The sequence below is a fragment of the Bufo bufo genome, chromosome 2 (genome assembly GCF_905171765.1).
Source record: "Bufo bufo chromosome 2, aBufBuf1.1, whole genome shotgun sequence".
Lineage (NCBI taxonomy): Eukaryota > Metazoa > Chordata > Amphibia > Anura > Bufonidae > Bufo > Bufo bufo.
The window spans coordinates 208,815,543-208,833,344 of record NC_053390.1 but is presented as its reverse complement, the minus strand read 5'-3'; the positions used below and the strand labels follow the sequence as shown (position 1 = coordinate 208,833,344).

Here is a 17,802-nt window from a genome sequence, read left to right as displayed (position 1 = left end):
ATAATTGAAATGGGTATATATTTGTTTTTTGTTAAGTTGCCTAATAATTATGCACAGTAATAGTCACATGCACACACAGATATCCCCCTAAAATAGCTAAAACTAAAAACAAACTAAAAACTACTTCCAAAAATATTCAGCTTTGATATTAATGAGTTTTTTTGGGTTCATTGAGAACATGGTTGTTGTTCAATAATAAAATTAATCCTCAAAAATACAACTTGCCTAATAATTCTGCACTCCCTGTATATAGAAGCCCTTGTTTCCTGCACAAGTATAATTCTAAATGGGGAACTTTGACAGGGTTAGCAGTAGGATGGTGATTTGTGCACAGACAAAATGACCTAAGTAATACTCAGACAGGACTAGTAGATCAATATGAGCAAACATTAACTCTGTCCTACATGTAAGTACTTTGTTTGCTGCCCATTGGCTGTAGAGCCCACAGCTTGCTGCACCAAGATAAGATATTTCTGAATCCCTTCATCAGATGTAATTAGTGGACCCGTTATCTACTCTTAAAGAGACCTAAAAGATACTAGTGTCAAATGAAAATATTGGAAAGTTATTAATATAAATGCATCTAAATTCTGCCACAATTTGCCCAGAAATTACATTTCTGGGAATCTGGAGCTAAATTGTTCACATGCCTTTATCCACACTTAATGGCAGGACTGTAGAACCATTTACCTAGATTATTGTCCGTCAACACTTCCTTAACCTTCTTGGTAATGGAATAGGTGTCAAGCTCTGGAGACATTGCCACAATCTCTTGGATACCTGCCGTGGTCGCTGGGTGAGGACTTGGAAAGGTTATGCTACTGAGTGAAGAAACAGATTTAATCTCTGGTTGCTGATTCTCTTTGCTGCTTTCCAAACTTAACATAACTGGCTCAGTCAGACTTTTTTCTTGGTCTGATGGACTTGGTGGTGGAGATGGGGATGGATGCGTTTCAGAAGGACTCGCTGTGCCTTAAATGAAAAAACAAACATACAAAAAGAACTCTAACTTTTGAGCGCTTGAGTGTGTAGATGACCATTTATATATATGAATAATAAAGAGTGACATACCGGAGTACACAGATACAAGTATCTCATGTACTGCTTCAAAGGCATGCTGGTGCTTTGAGCATCCTTTGTGAGACACTGGAAATCATAACTGCCTGGAAATATACAGATACACGTACAAACAGCTTCCGCAGACATGCCTTTGCGAATCTATAGACTTCTGAAACCTCTAAGCACGTATGAAATGTGTTCATAGAAACACTTCTTTCTAAGAGATAAATGTGGGGTGAGACTTAGACATTTGGAATGTAATAGGGCACACAGGGGCAGATTTAGGCCTTTTTCACACTGGTCGTAGCGTATGAGGGCCGGATAGGATGCAGGTGCGTCGCGGGAAAATAGTGCGATTTTGCCTGCGAGTGGGGTGAGTTTTGTATGTGATTGCGTTGCGTTCTTCAGTTTTGTTTTGTTTTCGCGCGAGTGCAATGCATTTTGCACATGCGTGATAAAAACTGAATGTGGTACCCAAACCCAAACCTGGACTTCTTCACTGAAGTTCGGGTTTGGGTTAGGTATTCTGTAGATTTTATTATTTTCCCTTATAAGTAACACGGTTATAAGGGAAAATAATAGCATTCTTAATACAGAATGCTATGTAAATTCAGGGATGGAGGGGTAAAAAAAAATAAAAAAAATAAAATAAACTCACCTCATCCACTTGTTCGCGCTGCCTGGCTCGTCTTCTTTCTTCTTCTTCTTCTTTGATGACCTAGGAGGAAAAGGACCTTTGATGACATCGATGCGCTCATCACATGGTCCGTCACATGGTCCATCACCATGTCGTGAGCGCAGTGACGTCACCAAAGGTCCTTTTCCTCCTAGGTCATCAAAGAAGAAGAAAGAAGACAAGCCGGGCTGCGCGAACAAGTGGATGAGGTGAGTTACATTATATATTTTTTTTTTAACTCCTCCATCCGTAATTTACTTAACATTCTGTATTAAGAATGCTACTATTTTCCCTTATAACCATGTTATAAGGAAAAGTAATAATGATCGGGTCCCCATCCCGATCGTCACCTAGAAACCATGCGTAAAAATCGCACCGCATCCGCACTTGCTTGCGGATGCTTGCGATTTTCACGCAGCCCCATTCACTTTACCGCTCATGTGCACAGCCCCATAGAGATGAAAGAGTCGTGATTCAGTGCATTGCACCCGCGTGGAAAACTCGCCCATGTGAAAGAGGCCTTACTAATCCTGTCTAATACATAGACAGTGTAAATTTGGACTAGATGTTGTATATTTGTGCCAGAATAATCACAATATGTGATGCTGGATGGTAGCCTGACTTACATTGAGCTAGAATTGTGTGCCACGATTTTGGCACAATTGTAAAGGCCGATGTCCCATCTTCGAACACGACACAATTCCTACTAAGTTAAGTCCTTTCCCCACATAGTCATTCCCCTTGTCAAGCACAGCACCAAAAAAAAAAAGATACGTAATAAATGTGGTAAGAAATCAGTCACAGCACACCGGTGTGAAGCTGCTGGCTTAATAAACGTCATTCATTGTGGCACATTTACATTAGTAAATCTTCCCCACAGTACGTATAGAAAATGTGATATGTCCCCTTTAAGCCTTCCATAGATGTTAAAGGGGTTCTCTGCTTTTACTATCTTGATGACCTAACCTCAGGATAAGTCATCAATATCAGATCGGCCAATCAGCTGTTTTAAGCTGTTGCAAGTGAACAGAATGGAGCCATCCCATTGAATTGGACGGGTGAGATGTAATTACACCTCTCTCCACAGCAATGTCGTCGGCGAGCAGGTAAACAGTGACAGGTAAACGTTTGAGACGTGCGTTGTCTTCAAGCAGCTGATTCGCGGGGTGCTGGGAGTTGGAACCACGCCAATCTGATATTGATGACTTAGCCTGAGAATAGCGAAAAACAAGATTGGCACCGGCAGCATCTCACATCACCCAAATTTTATTGCGACCTCAAGACATAGTACGACAAATACAGCAAAGTTTCGGCTGATACTCAGCCTTTGTCAAGCCTAATGACATCATCATAATTACACATATACAGTACAGACCAAAAGTTTGGACACACCTTCTCATTCAAAGAGTTTTCTTTATTTTCATGACTATGAAGGCATCAAAACTATGAATTAACACATGTGGAATTATATACATAACAAACAAGTGTGAAACAACTGAAAATATGTCATATTCTAGGTTCTTCAAAGTAGCCACCTTTTGCTTTGATTACTGCTTTGCACACTTTTGGCATTCTCTTGATGAGCTTCAAGAGGTAGTCCCCTAAAATGGTCTTCCAACAATCTTGAAGGAGTTCCCAGAGATGCTTAGCACTTGTTGGCCCTTTTGCCTTCACTCTGCGGTCCAGCTCACCCCAAACCATCTCAATTTGGTTCAGGTCCGGTGACTGTGGAGGCCAGGTCATCTGGCGCAGCACCCCATCACTCTCCTTCATGGTCAAATAGCCCTTACTTTCAAAGTTTTCCCAATTTTTCGGCTGACTGACTGACCTTCATTTCTTAAAGTAATGATGGCCACTCGTTTTTCTTTACTTAGCTGCTTTTTTCTTGCCATAATACAAATTCTAACAGTCTATTCAGTAGGACTATCAGCTGTGTATCCACCTGACTTCTCCTCAACGCAACTGATGGTCCCAACCCCATTTATAAGGCAAGAAATCCCACTTATTAAACCTGACCGGGCACACCTATGAAGTGAAAACCATTTCAGGGGACTACCTCTTGAAGCTCATCAAGAGAATGCCAAGAGTGTGCAAAGCCGTAATCAAAGCAAAAGATGGCTACTTTGAAGAACCTAGAATATGACATATTTTCAGTTGTTTCACACTTGTTTGTTATGTATATAATTCCACATGTGTTAATTCATAGTTTTGATGCCTTCAGTGTGAATCTACAATTTTCATAGTCATGAAAATAAAGAAAACTCTTTGAATAAGAAGGTGTGTCCAAACTTTTGGTCTGTACTGTATATACCCCACATATAAAAGCACACCCCCTCACAATGATGGCTTATAAGAGAAGTCCGAACCTACGGGATAAAATTGTCAAAGCAGATGTAGGGGGTAAGGATGTTGAAAGACAGAAGAGGTTGGCACCATTGAGAGATGGCAATTTCCCTTGCCTTTCATGTTGCAACTGCAGTGGCATCATGAAAGGCGACGGTTTTGCACACCCATATAGTGGTAAATTGTTTAAAATTAGAGGACACTATACATGTAGATCCACGGATGTGGTATACATGATACAGTGCCCATGCAGCTTGATATACGTGGGTGAGACCACGATGGAATTGAGAGAAAGAATTAATAAACACAAAAGTACAATAAGAAAGGGTGCATTGGATAAACCGGTTGCAAAACATTTCATTGAACATAATCATTCCATAAATCAATTAAGGTTTCGTGCTATTGATAGTGTAGGATATCTGAGACGGGGTGGGGACAGAAATTAAATCCTGAGAAGAAAGGAACTAAAATGGATTCACACCATTAGGTCTCTACAACCATTTGGCCTTAATATAGAATTTAACGTCACCTCCATTGATTGAGATGAGTTGGTAGTATGTCCCTTGGATATTGGGACATCTTGTTTTTATAATGTTACATGTAAAATAATTTTTGATGATTCATCCCCCACTCCCTGAGGTGACCATAGGTCTTTAATCAATCTGGTGTGTCAGACTTCGTGAATAGGGGATGTATACAATGTATTGATGGCTTCTACAATGCCGTTGATGTAAATAATTTGTTGTATGTATCAAATGCTATATGACCATGTAGACTAGGCGTTTTTTTTGGCTATGATAATCGGAGTTGCTCCATGCGATTTACAGATTGGTTGATCCAAATGGATCCCTCCTGCTATAGCTGTGGTAATGACTCTCTTTGAATTATTATATCTAGGATGTGTCCCCGTTACCATGACACTGTGGATGCTGCACTGTAATGACGCCGTGCGTGAGTGCCGATCACGTGCTATGGTCATCAGACGCGCAGTTGCGCGTCTTGATGAGGTCAGCGGGCATATCACATGATCGCGTGCGCCATGATGTGATTAGAACAGCTGATTGGCTGTAGGAACTAGCGCCGTCAGCTGCCATGGATACAGGGATACACCCTATTAAGTAAGTGCAGCTGTGCGCATTTGCGCACATTACATGTGACAACGCCGACATAGCTAATACCACCACACCATGCTTGTGATCAGGTGAAAGGTAATAACCTATTAGGCTAATACATAGGAGATAGCGATTGGCAAATGACATGACCAGCGATTATCATTGGTGACTGTGAGGGGGTGTGCTTTTATATGTGGGGTATATATATGTGTAATTATGATGATGTCATTAGGCTTGACAAAGGCTGAGTATCACCAGAAACGTTGCTGTATTTGTCGTACTATGTCTTGAGGTCGCAATAAAATTTGGATGATGTGAGATGCTGCCGGTGCCAATCTTGTTTTTCGCTTATCTCATGGCCTGCTGGATCATGGGTCAATGGTGAGGCTGTTGCATCGTGTGTTTACATCGACCAAGGACCGTGTGGTGCTGCTTCTACTTATGTTTTACTGCTAGCCTGAGGATAGGTCATAGGTTACTAGTCTCGCTTACCTGCCATCTCCGAGGGCCCCGAGGTTCCGGAGTATGAGCCCTCCTACCATCTGGGTTGGCTCATACGGTTAGGAGCTAGGGAGAGGATTAGGGATGCAATAGGAGGTGACTTGCTCCCTGATCCCGGCGTCCTGGCCTAGCAGCTACCCTTTATCCCTTTGATACCGCACGGTGGGGGGTTTCCCCCACTCCCCGTCGTGACAATTGCTTCCTTTGCTGGCTGGATTCAGTTTTCTATCACATTATATACTGCTCGTTTCCATGGTTATGACCACCCTGCAAGATGCCAGGTGGAAAAGATGCCAGCCTCTCTGGTGGCCGGGACCATGGGAGTGTGCATAGGCCTGCGCTTTTTCCTATAGTGTGCAAGCACAGCCACCACTGCTGGATTTTACGGTGGTTGTAACCATAGAAACGAAAGTGTATAATTTGATGGAAAAATGACGACGTGAGACAACCCCTTTAAGCTCTCTTTCGCTCACCAAATGCTTATATTGACAAGTAAATAACGAGTTTACCTCTCAGTAGAAATGTATGTAAGTACCTTGTGATAGAGCTGGCTGCTGGGTAATCCCTTGACCAAGCTGATCTGTCAGCCACAACTGCATGCGAATGAAAGGTTCACGTCCTTTCTGGGTCAGCTTACTCCATGGTTTCGGTCTGGACAACATGTCACTCACACTACCTTGAGATAATCCCAGTACCTGAGTAAAAACATGGGTTACAATGATTACACAGCCAAATGGTAATTGTAAAATGTTAGCTTAGAAATAAATGTGCAGCAGTCAACTAGCATACATTAGTGTTGAGCGAACTTGTGTTTTAAGTTCGGCGTCTAAAGTTCGCCAAGTCTCATTCATACACTTATGAAATATCTTCACATGGAATTTGACATGTGGTGCAGATATTTAAATCCATGGCATGTCATTTTATGTTGTGAATTTTCAGTGTGGATTTCACCCTTTGCAATCCATAATTGATGAAATCACACATCCTTCTTCAAGGCTGGATTCGCATGCCTGTTCCAATTTCCGTCTGCAAAACATGGACATATGTGGACATCCATGTAGTGGGTGAAAGCTCTAATACCACCAATTATAGAGGCCGTCAAACAATTTAAAGGGCTGCATATTAGTATAGTCTATTTAAAGGGGTTATTCCATCATCAATGAAAAAAGTAAAATCAGACATCACATAGTATGTGACATTCTCTTTCATACAAAGCTAGCTAGAACCAGCCCTGTACCTCGCATGGATCCAGAGATCTCCCCATTCATTTCTCCAATTGTTCTATTTACTTCAGGCTGGCAGCTTAGGGGATGTGTCCTTTCACACGGCGAGTTTTCCGCGTGGGTGCAATGCGTGAGGTGAACGCATTGCACCTGCACTGAATCTGGACCCATTCATTTCTATGGGGCTGTGCACATGAGCGGTGATTTTCACGCATCACTTGTGCGTTGCATGAAAATCGCAGCATGCTCTATATTGTGCGTTTTCCACGCAACGCAGGCTCCATAGAAGTGAATGGGGCTGCGTGAAAATCGCAAGCATCCGCAAGCAAGTGCGGATGCGGTGCGATTTTCACGCATAGTTGCTAAGATGACAGTCTATTTACTGTATTATTTTCCCTTATAACATGGGTATAAGGGAAAATAATAGCATTCTTTAATACAGAATGCTTAGTAGAAGGTCAATTGAGGGTTAAAAAAATATATATATTAACTCACCACCTCCTCTTGATCGCGTAGCAGCCGGTCTCTTCTTACTTCTTTAATCATTAGCTGCCGGCTAAAGAACCTGTGGTGACGAGGTGATGGACCATGTGATTGGACCATGTGATGAGCTCAGTGAGTGACGTCACCACAGGTCCTTTGACAGGTCCTGAAGAAAGATCAGGAGACCGGCAGCTACGCGATCAATTGGAGGAAGTGAGCTAATTATTATTATTTTTTAATCCTCAATTGACCTTGTACAAAGCATTCTGTATTAAAGAATGCTATCATTTTCCCTTATAACCATGTTATAAGGGAAAATAATTACATCTACACAACACCGAACCCAAACCTGAACTTCAGTGAAGACGTTCGGGTCTGGGTACCACATTCAGTTTTTTGTCACGCGCGTGCAAAACACATTGCGGGTTTGCCGCAATGCACCCGGGACACATCCGGGCCTAATCCGGACGCGCTCGTCTGCAAGGGGCCTAACTGTCACAGCTTCTAACAGTAGATACAGGTTATTGAATAACTCACTGGCTATACTAAAATTTTTAATTACATGCAATTACAAATGTATTCAGATCCAGGTGGTGGTTTTAAAAATGTAGAATATTTTTCATGGGACAACCCCTTTAAGGTGCAGTGGTATAATGTACAAGAGCTCAAAGTCTAACCTTTCACCAAAAGAAAGAGAGAGGGAGGGACCCCCTAACACTGCACTGCTTTGACTATTTCAGAGCCCTTTTAAAAATGTCTCAAGTTTAAAATGCCCTTTTAAGAGGCATTTGAAATATATGGATAAAAAGAAAACTTTGGAAAGGACATGTTTTAACTGACAGAACCCTAAGGCTACATGAACACGAATGTTAAAAATGTCCGCGTGACGGCCGTTTAAGTAACGGCCATTTTTAGCACTGATTAAAGTCTATGGGACTATTCACATTGCTGTTTTTCTTAACGGCCAGTGAATAGCGGGCGTCAAAGAATAGGACATGTCCTATTTTTGGCTGTTTTCACGGCCAGACTGACCCCACTGAAATCAATGGGACAATTTTTAATGGCCAATTAAACAGGAGTGCACCAGTCTAATGGCCGTTAAAACTGGGTACGCTAGTTCAATATGGCCTTGTAGGGGTTAAAATAAAAATCACCCACTTCATCCACTTGCACTACTGTAGAGGCAGTAGCTCCACTCTTGATTGTGAAGGACCTGCTGAAGGAACTACGCTCAGTGTGATGACGTCAAAACGAGATCATTCTGGGAGCATGTGGTGAAGTCATCACGCTTAGCGCAGGCCCTTGGGCAGGTCCTTCACAATCAAGAAAGGACTGACTGCCCCTGCACGTGGATGAGGTGTGTAATGTTTTTTTTCTTCTAAAAAAAAATTAGAGACATTTGGGGCCACTATGGGGGCATTCTTACAACTGATGGCCACTATGAGGGACATTATGGGCCAATATGGGGAGACATTATTACTACTGGGGACACTATGGGGGACATCATTACTGATGGGGGCCATTATGGGGGACATTTTGTATACAGCAGAGGTTGAGATTTTATTAAAAAAGCCAATCAAATATCCATTTTTAACAGTCATTTTTAACAACCATGAAAAATGGATGCAAAACAGCCAGAAAATGGATGCACAAATGGTTGAAAAATGGTAATGAAAAACTGACAGTGTGTTTGTTTTTTCGTGTGCATGTAGCCTCTAAGTGGATTGATTCCAATGGTGTGCATCTGGCTGTGAAAACAGCCAAAAATAGGACATGCCCTATTTTTTTTGACAGCCTCTATTCACAGGCCATGTGAATAACCCCATAAATTTTTATTGATGCTAAAAATGGAAGTGCGACGGCCGTTACTTAAATGGCCAGCACACGCCCATTTTTAATGCTCGGGGGCATGTAGCCTTAAAGTGGCAGCAAATATAGGAATTGATGGGGTCATATATCAAGCTGGTGTAAAGTAGAACTGGCTTAGTTGCCCATAACAACCAATCAGATTCCACCTTTTATTTTGGACAGCTCCTTTGGAAAATGAAATGAGGAATCTGATTGGTTGCTATGGGCAACTAAGCCAGTTCTACTTTACACCAGTTTGATAAATTACGCCCTTACATTTCATTTATAGAGTAGGATATATAACATTGATCACTGTTCAGTAAGGTTTGAAAAATAAACGTGGTGTCAGAGCTGTGCCATTGTAATACCTTCTCGCCAAAGATTCTCTGGCAGATGCCATTTTTTGCTAATTTTTCTTTAACTTGTCTGGTTAAGTCCAAGGTGTCCACTTCTCTGTACATGTAGAGCTCATACTGCTCTGGGGTGAGAGGAGGAACAGTGGGCTTGAGATTCCTAGGAACATAGGCAGGGTAGTAGGAGAGCTGATTCGTGTTCTGACTATCCAGACTTCCAGCCTCTGTCTTTATCTCCACTATCTTATGTGTTTCTTCTCCATTGGATATATCTTCCTCATTTTGTGAAGTTTCAATATTTTCTCCTTTCTTCCAAGGTCGACCATTTATCATGCTAGAGTAGCTTGAAGATGAGGAAGATAGTGATGGAGACACAGAGGTAAATGGACGGCTCAGAATGCTTTTCTCCGATGCCCAGTGCTGATCAAAGTATGACCCTGCATCGCCTATTTCTGACTTTACTTTGCGTATGATGTTTTGTACAAAAGCCGCTGGAGACAGTACACTCAGTGGTGTCTGCGTGGAGCTTGTGCTGGTTAGAAGGCTGCTGTCCTCCTGTTTAATGTACACATGAGGTGCTTTGTGTGTGGAGGGAGTGAGTATGGGGCGCTCATTTGGGGGTGTAGAAATGGACCTCTGCCCACTGCCTGTTTCTATTTCTAACAATGCCTTCTGCTGTGCCTGCATTTCTCTTCTTGCCTGCTCCAGAATATTCTTTATTGCATCTTCAGAACCACTGTTACTGCTGGCAGACGATGAGAAAGGAACACTCAAGGCTTTTGTTTCACCTGCATAAACAATAAAAACATGTATAGCAATTAAGAAAAGTGTAGAAGAAATGCAACCATGATACTCCAACGTCTATATCCTAGTCTGTTCCCATTTAAATGGTCGTATTATCTAATTTATAAAAGTATACATCTACAAGAGCATCAAAACATTGGGGGGAATTTATCAAGACTGGCACATCATACACCACTCTTGATCTAGTTCTACTCTAGTGTGAGATGTGCCTTTCACCCTCCATGCACCTGAAAGAACAGCTATGAGCCGACATAGATTTGAGTTAGAATTTGTAACAGTTAATGGTATAAATTACCGGTATAGTAAATTTGCTGGACCATGGATGTCACATCCCTCCTGCCTATATCCACCTACTTTTCAGACAGTCACAAATGTGGATTTGCCATAAATGTCCAGATGAGAACATCCCTTTAAGGCCGTGTGCTTCCGTGGAGTTCCGTTCTGCAAAAAATAGAACTTGTCCGTTTTTGAGGAACGGATGGATCGCAGACCCCTTTCAAGTAAATGGGGTTGCGATCTGCATGCGGCAGCCCCACGGTCGGTGCCCGTGCATTGCGGACCGCAAATTACGGTCCGCAGCACGGCCAGAACACGGTCGTGTGCAAGAGGCCTAACAGTGTAAGAGGCACAACAGATTTTGTGATATGCGTCAAAGTCAAGATCCCTGTCAACAAGCACAATTCTTGGACAGGTACACCATATATGCATGAATGAGCCGATGTTGATATCACACTGCTAACACTTGGAGTTGACTTCTGGATACATAGTGTTATCCAACACATTCCAGAACTCTAAGGGTTACATAGCATCATAAATTATTTTATAATGCTATGCGACCCTGTCAATGCTGGAAGTTCAGTATGGGAGCTGCGCTGCGAATCCGGAGTGTGACACTCGCTCGTCTGGAACCAGCCTTAGTGTTTCTGTCATTGTATCTTGAGCATGTTCATGTGATGTGATGTAATATGGTGCACGATACCACAAAATTCCTGCCATTGCCCTTCAAAGTGTCCATGCAACAGTAAAACAATACAATCCTAATCTGTGGAAAAGGTTTTACATCACTGCAGGTTGCTATTATGATTCCCTATTGAACTGTGGAATAAAAATGTAAAGCTAGAAATTACATTGTGAAAAAGTACACTGTATATAATTACCTCAAGTGTTTCTAAGACTACATTCACACGACAGTGAAAAACGGTCACATAAAGACCTTGAATAACAGCTGTCAAAAAAGAGGATATGTCCTATTTTGTCCATTTGCATGAACCAAAAGTATTCAATTCAAGGGAGCCATTTTTAATGGCCATTACTCAGAAAGAAATCGGTGAAAAATGCCCGCTAACATTTTTTTTTCACTGTCCTGTGACTATCCTCATATACAGTACAGTCAATATGATAAGCAAAATTAAAGTATAGAATCAGGCAGCAGGTGGCAGTATAACAGCACATTTGCAGTCCTAAATGCAAACTATATTCTGTATACAGTGTATACACAATGAAAGGTGGGCAGATGTGGACATAACATATATGGAATTTGTGCAGTATTTTGGTCTTCAGCACAGTATTTTTCTTTTTTCATTCACTTTGGTACTGTACAACTCTGGCTTTGATGTCACATGTGGACGTACCCTAAAATGTTTTATATCTTTCATTTATTAAATAACGGCTCTTTTTGTGTATTTTAACTAATTATTTTGTTTACCTTATATTTCTATGGTCCCTCAAGGTGAATTTTTACTTTTTCATTTTTGTTTCATAATACACAGGGAGACCCTCCTTTCTTGTGATGCCATGATCACTATTACTTGGAGAATCATAACAGTCAAGATCCAAATTATTTGACTACAAATAATCAGAACAAATGAACCACTTCCAGCTATCTAGTACAGGGGTCAGCAACATTCTGCACTCCAGCTGTTGTGAAACTACAACTCCCAGCAGGCACACTTACTCAGATGTTCTATTAACTTCCACAGAATAGGATGGAGCATTATGGGAGTTGTAGTTTCAGAGGTTGCTGAGCTCTAATCTAGTACTCGTACATACAGTCATGGCCATAAATGTTGGCACCCTTAACTTAATATTTGGTTGCACACCCTTTGGAAAAAATAACTGAAATCAGTTGCTTCCTATAACAATCAATAAGCTTCTGACACCTCTCACCCGGAATTATGGACTACTCTTCCTTAGCAAACTGCTCCAAGTCTCTCTTATTGGAAGGGCGCCTTTTCCCAACAGCAATTTTAAGATCTCTCCACAGGTGTTCAATGGGATTTAGATCTGGACTCATTGCTGGCCACTTCAGAACTCTCCAGCGCTTTGTTGCCATCCACTTCTGGGTGCTTTTTGACGTATGTTTGGGGTCATTGTCCTGCTGGAAGCAAACCTAGCTTTCTGACACTGGGCTCTACAGTGAGACCCAAAATCCGTTGGTAATCCTCAGATTTCATGATGACTTGCACACATTCAAGGCACCCAGTGCCAGAGGCAGGAAAACAACCTCAAAACATCAATGAACCTCCACCATATTTCACTGTAGGTACTGTGTTCTTTTCTTTGTAGGCCTCATTCCGTTTTCGGTAAACAGTAGAATGATGTGCTTTACCAAAAAGCTCTATCTTGGTCTTATCTGTCCACAATACGTTTTCCCAGAAGGATTTTGGCTTACTCGAGTTCATTTTTGCAAAATGTAGTCTTGCTATTTTATGTCTCTGTGTCAGCAGTGGGGTCCTCCTGGGTCTCCTGCCATAGCGTTTAATTTCATTTAAATGTCAATGGATAGTTCGCGCTGACACTGATGCTCCATGAGCCTGCAGGACTGCTTGAATATCTTTGGAACTTGTTTGGGGCTGCTTATCCACCATCCGGACTATCCTGCGTTGACACCTTTCATCAATTTTTCTCTTCCGTCCACGCCCAGGGAGATTAGCTACAGTGCCATGGGTTGCAAACTTCTTGATAATGTTGCGCACTGTGGACAAAGGCAAATCTAGATCTCTGGAGATGGACTTGTAACCTTGAGATTGTTGATATTTTTCCACAATTTTAGTTCTCAAGTCCTCAGACAGTTCTCTTCTCCTCTTTCTGTTGTCCATGCTTAGTGTGCTGCACACAGACACACAATGCAAAGACTAAGTGAACTTCTCTCTCTTTTTTTTATCTGCTTTCATGTGTGATTTTTATATTGCCCACACCTGTTACTTGCCCCAGGTGAGTTTAAAAGAGCATCACATGCTTGAAACAATCTTATTTATCCACAATTTTGAAAGGGTGCCAATAATTTTGTCTAGTCCATTTTTGGAGTTTGGTGTGACATTATGTCCAATTTGCTTTTTTTCCTCCCTTTTTTTGGTTTTGTTCAAATACACACAAAGGGAATAAACATGTGTATAGCAAAACATGTGTTACTGCAATATTTTTCTGTGAGAAATACTTCATTTTCTTGAAAAATTTCAGGGGTGCCAACATTTACGGCCATGACTGTATAAACTGTAATACAGGTGAAAGTCGAAAAATTTGAATATTGTGCAAAGTTCATTTATTTCAGTAAAGCAACTTAAAAGGTGAAACTAACATATGAGATAGACTCATTACATGCAAAGTGAGATATTTCAAGACTTTATTTGTTATAATTTGGATGATTATGGCTTACAGCTTATGAAACCCCAAAGTCTCAATTTTGAGGTCCCCTTTGCTCAGGGGGTATGGATTAATTAGCTGACTAGAGTGTGACACTTTGAGCCTAGAATATTGAACCTTTTCACAAAATTTGAATTTTAAGCTGCATTAATGCAATTCCTTTTAATTTGCATTACTGAAATAAATGGACTTTTGCACGATATTCTAATTTTTCGAGTTTCACCTGTATATCCTTTTAAAAAAGACATCCAGAGTCCTGGCAGAGAGCTCCATAGACTTACTGCTCTTACCCTTCTATGATGGTGTAGAAAAGCCTTCTTTCCTTTAGAGCAGGCATGGCCAACCTGCGGCTCTCCAGCTGTTGTAAAACTACAACTCCCAACATGCCCTGCTGTAGGCTGATAGCTGTAGGTAGTCTGGGCATGCTGGGAGTTGTAGTTTTGCAACAGCTGGAGAGCCTCAGGTTGAGCATTCCTTCTCTAGAGGTAGAGGATGTCCCCTTGTTATAAACAGATAATAGAAACACTCTTTATTGACCACTGATACATTTATACATAGTTATGAGGTCACTCTTCAGCCGTCTTTTTCAAAACTATCTCCAGTTTTGATCCTGTTTCTGGGTATATTGATTATTTTTATTACTACAGTTGCCCAAGATTGAACAGTACAGACTTTCTTATGTCTTTCTTTTGTGCACTGATGCCTAAATTATTACACAATATTCCAATATTGTTATGCAGTGATGGCCAGTTCGCATTGTTCGCCCGCGAACATATGCGGGCTGCCATCTTTTTTAACAAGTCCGGCGAGGTACAGGTAAGCCCTTACCTGTGCCGCGAGCCGGTCTAAAAACAAGTGTGGTCAGCGGGAGCAGGCAGTTCCGAGAACAGCCACCGGGGGCCTTCATGGGGCTGTTCTCGGAACTGCCTGCTCCCGGTGACCGGCCGAACAATGCAAACTGGCCATCACTTTTGTTATGTGCACTCATGTCTCTTTTGATGCATCCCATGATTTTATTTTGCTTGGTTGCAGTTGCCTGACTCTGTTTGCTGCAGTCACGTTTACTGTCTGTCAGCGAATATCACTAAGCTGGATTCACAGGTTTAAAGGGGTTGTCAGGGTTCATTGCTGAACCCAGACATATTCCTATTTTCACCCCTGATATGAGCAATGGAGCATTTTGTTTATGTTTTTAACACTACTAGACTTCCGCCTAGCAGTGTTCCTGATGGATGGGCTTTAGCGCTGCCCTTGCTGTTTTATAGGCTAGGGCAGCACTAAAGCCCGCCCTTTAGTGTCGGTGATGTCACTGGGTTAACTGGTACATCGAAGCCTCCGCTTAGCTTTCCCAATGGAGAGCTCGGTACATCATCGGATCTCCTAAAAAAGCCTTTGTCCTGCGCGATTCTGGGCAGGGCAAAGGAGAGCATTGGAGCATGAAATGCTCTGATGCTCATATCGGGGAAGGGTGAGGGGGTGCCTGGGTGAAAATGGGGGTATGTCCCGGTTCAGCTCTAAACCTGGACAACCCCTTTAAGCCTGGTTGTATTATACATTCTGTGACACTGTGAGAGGTTTAGTCTGGGAAAACATTCCTCCCAGCATGTGCTGCTGGGCTGAATTACAGCAAGGTGAGGATGTTGGGATCTCGGAGCCTTGTGTCTGGATAAAGGCTTGCTACCTGTTTGGCGTGAAAACAGGTTGGTGCCGCTATCAGCAAGGACTCTGAGGCAGAATTGCTGCATGGTGTGAATTAACACCAACACCGCAAGGTGACTTTTTGTTTGAATATGACTGCTTGTTTTGTCATTTGCTTAAAGTTTGAATAAAACACTGAACTGTTTGATCCAAAGAACTTGTTGTTGCCTCTATACTGCGTCCGCTAATCCTGTCTACCAGAGCGAGTCCCCACAATTCGTATTACCCACATGTTTCACGGCCAGAATGAGAGTTTAATTGGTCTGAACTCACAGCATCATAGAGACTTATAATGCTTTGAATTCAGGTCAGTTAAAACAGTGGGCAGGGAATGACACATGCGAGTTAGGCCATCTTGTCATGATGTCTGTGAAGGGTCTGTTGTTGATCCGTGTCCATACACCGAAAAGAGGATTTTCCAGAACATCCACCAATGGCTAGTGAAAACCATTAGGCCACATGCACACGACAGGGGGAAAAAAAGTCCATTAAAAACGGACACACTGTCAGTTTTTTATGGCCATTTTGCATCAGTGTGTACATCCATTTTCTGGCAGTGTGTCTGTTTTTAATGTCCTTTTTGCATTAGTTTGTCATGTCCGTTAAAAACAGACATGAAAAATGGATGAATTTGATTGGCAGTTATTTCTACTCCCACCCTTCTGAGAACACCCACAGGATGGTAAGGCCCCAGCTAAAATAATGTCCCCCATAGTGCAGGATTTTTTTTTTTTTTTACTGCCCCCAGCTTTATTAATGCCCCCTATTTTGGCCCCAGCTAAAATAATGTCTCCCACGGTGTAAATATATTTTTTTTAAAGTGCCCCTAGCTTTAATAATGCTCTCATGTAGGCCCCCAGCTAAAATAATGTCCCCCACAGTGTAGGAATTTTTTTTTGTTACTGTCCCCAGCTTTAATAATGTCCCCCATGTAGGCCCCCTGGTAAAATAATGTCCCCCATAGTGTATGATTAATTTTTTTTACCGCCCAGCTTTAATAATGCCCCTAATGTAAGCCCACATCTTAAATAATGTCCCCCATAGTATAGAAATTATTTTTTTAATGTCCTCAGCTTTAATAATGCCCCCAATGTAGGGCTCCATCTTAAATAATTTCCCTCATGTTTTAAATAAAGCCCCCATAATGGCCCACCTCAGTTTTTGTTAATTTTACAAAAAAAAAACCTCACCTTTATCCACTTGCTCACGCTGCAGCAGTCTCTTCACTGAACAGGACCTGCTGAAAGACCTGCGATGTGCGCGATGACGTCACTGAGCGCTCCCACGTGGTTACGTAACCACGCATATCACAGGTCCTTCGGCAGGTCCTGCTCAATGAAGAGAGAAGAGACTGCCGCAGCGCGAGCAAGTGGATAAGGTGAGGGTTTTTTTAAAGCCCTAAATGGCCATATAGATAAAGTGTACCCGTTTTTAATGGCCATTAGACGGGTGCACTCCTGTCAATCGGCCGTTAAAAACTGTCCCATTGATTTCAATGGGGTCCGTCTGGCCGTGGACACGCCCAAAAATAGGACATATCCTATTTTTGAACGGACGCTATTCACTGGCCGTTGCTAAAAATGGCCATGTGATGGCCGTTACTTAAACGGCCGTCACACGGCCATTATTCACTGTCATGTGCGTGAGGCCTAACAGAACTCAGATTTCATATTGGGCTCTGTATTCTTTGGTCTGCCTCACAATCACTGTTCTTCCACTGACTAAAATAAGGATGTGTAAATAAACATATTAAACATAACATACACAGCACACGTCCATGAGTCACTGATGTGTGCATAAGCCCACACGACCGTTGGATGTTTTGCGGTCTGCAAATTGTGAATCTGCAAAACAAGGATACCAGCCGTGTGTATTCTACATTTTGCGTAATGTCCGGGCCCTAATAGAACAGACCTATCATTGTCTATAATGCGTACAATAATAGGACATGTTCTGGATTTTTTTGCGGAACAGCCATGCGGACATACGGACACGGAATGCACTTCTATTTTTTTCCGCCCCATTGAAGTGAATCATTCCACATACTAGCCGCAAAGAAA

The 17,802-nt window shown here is 42.0% G+C and overlaps 1 protein-coding gene across 4 annotated transcripts in view; it reads right to left on the bottom strand.

Moving 5' to 3' along the window:
• CUX2 (cut like homeobox 2) overlaps positions 1-17,802 on the bottom strand; it is a 534,292-nt gene that overhangs the window by 19,658 nt on the left and 496,832 nt on the right. For all 4 annotated transcript variants that reach the window (XM_040416060.1, XM_040416062.1, XM_040416061.1 and 1 more), the window contains 3 exons: positions 9,614-10,386; positions 6,227-6,386; positions 691-972 (listed from right to left, as the gene is read on the bottom strand). In XM_040416060.1, the coding sequence (XP_040271994.1) occupies positions 691-972; positions 6,227-6,386; positions 9,614-10,386 (1,215 nt within the window). The remainder of the gene's footprint in view (positions 1-690; positions 973-6,226; positions 6,387-9,613; positions 10,387-17,802) is intronic.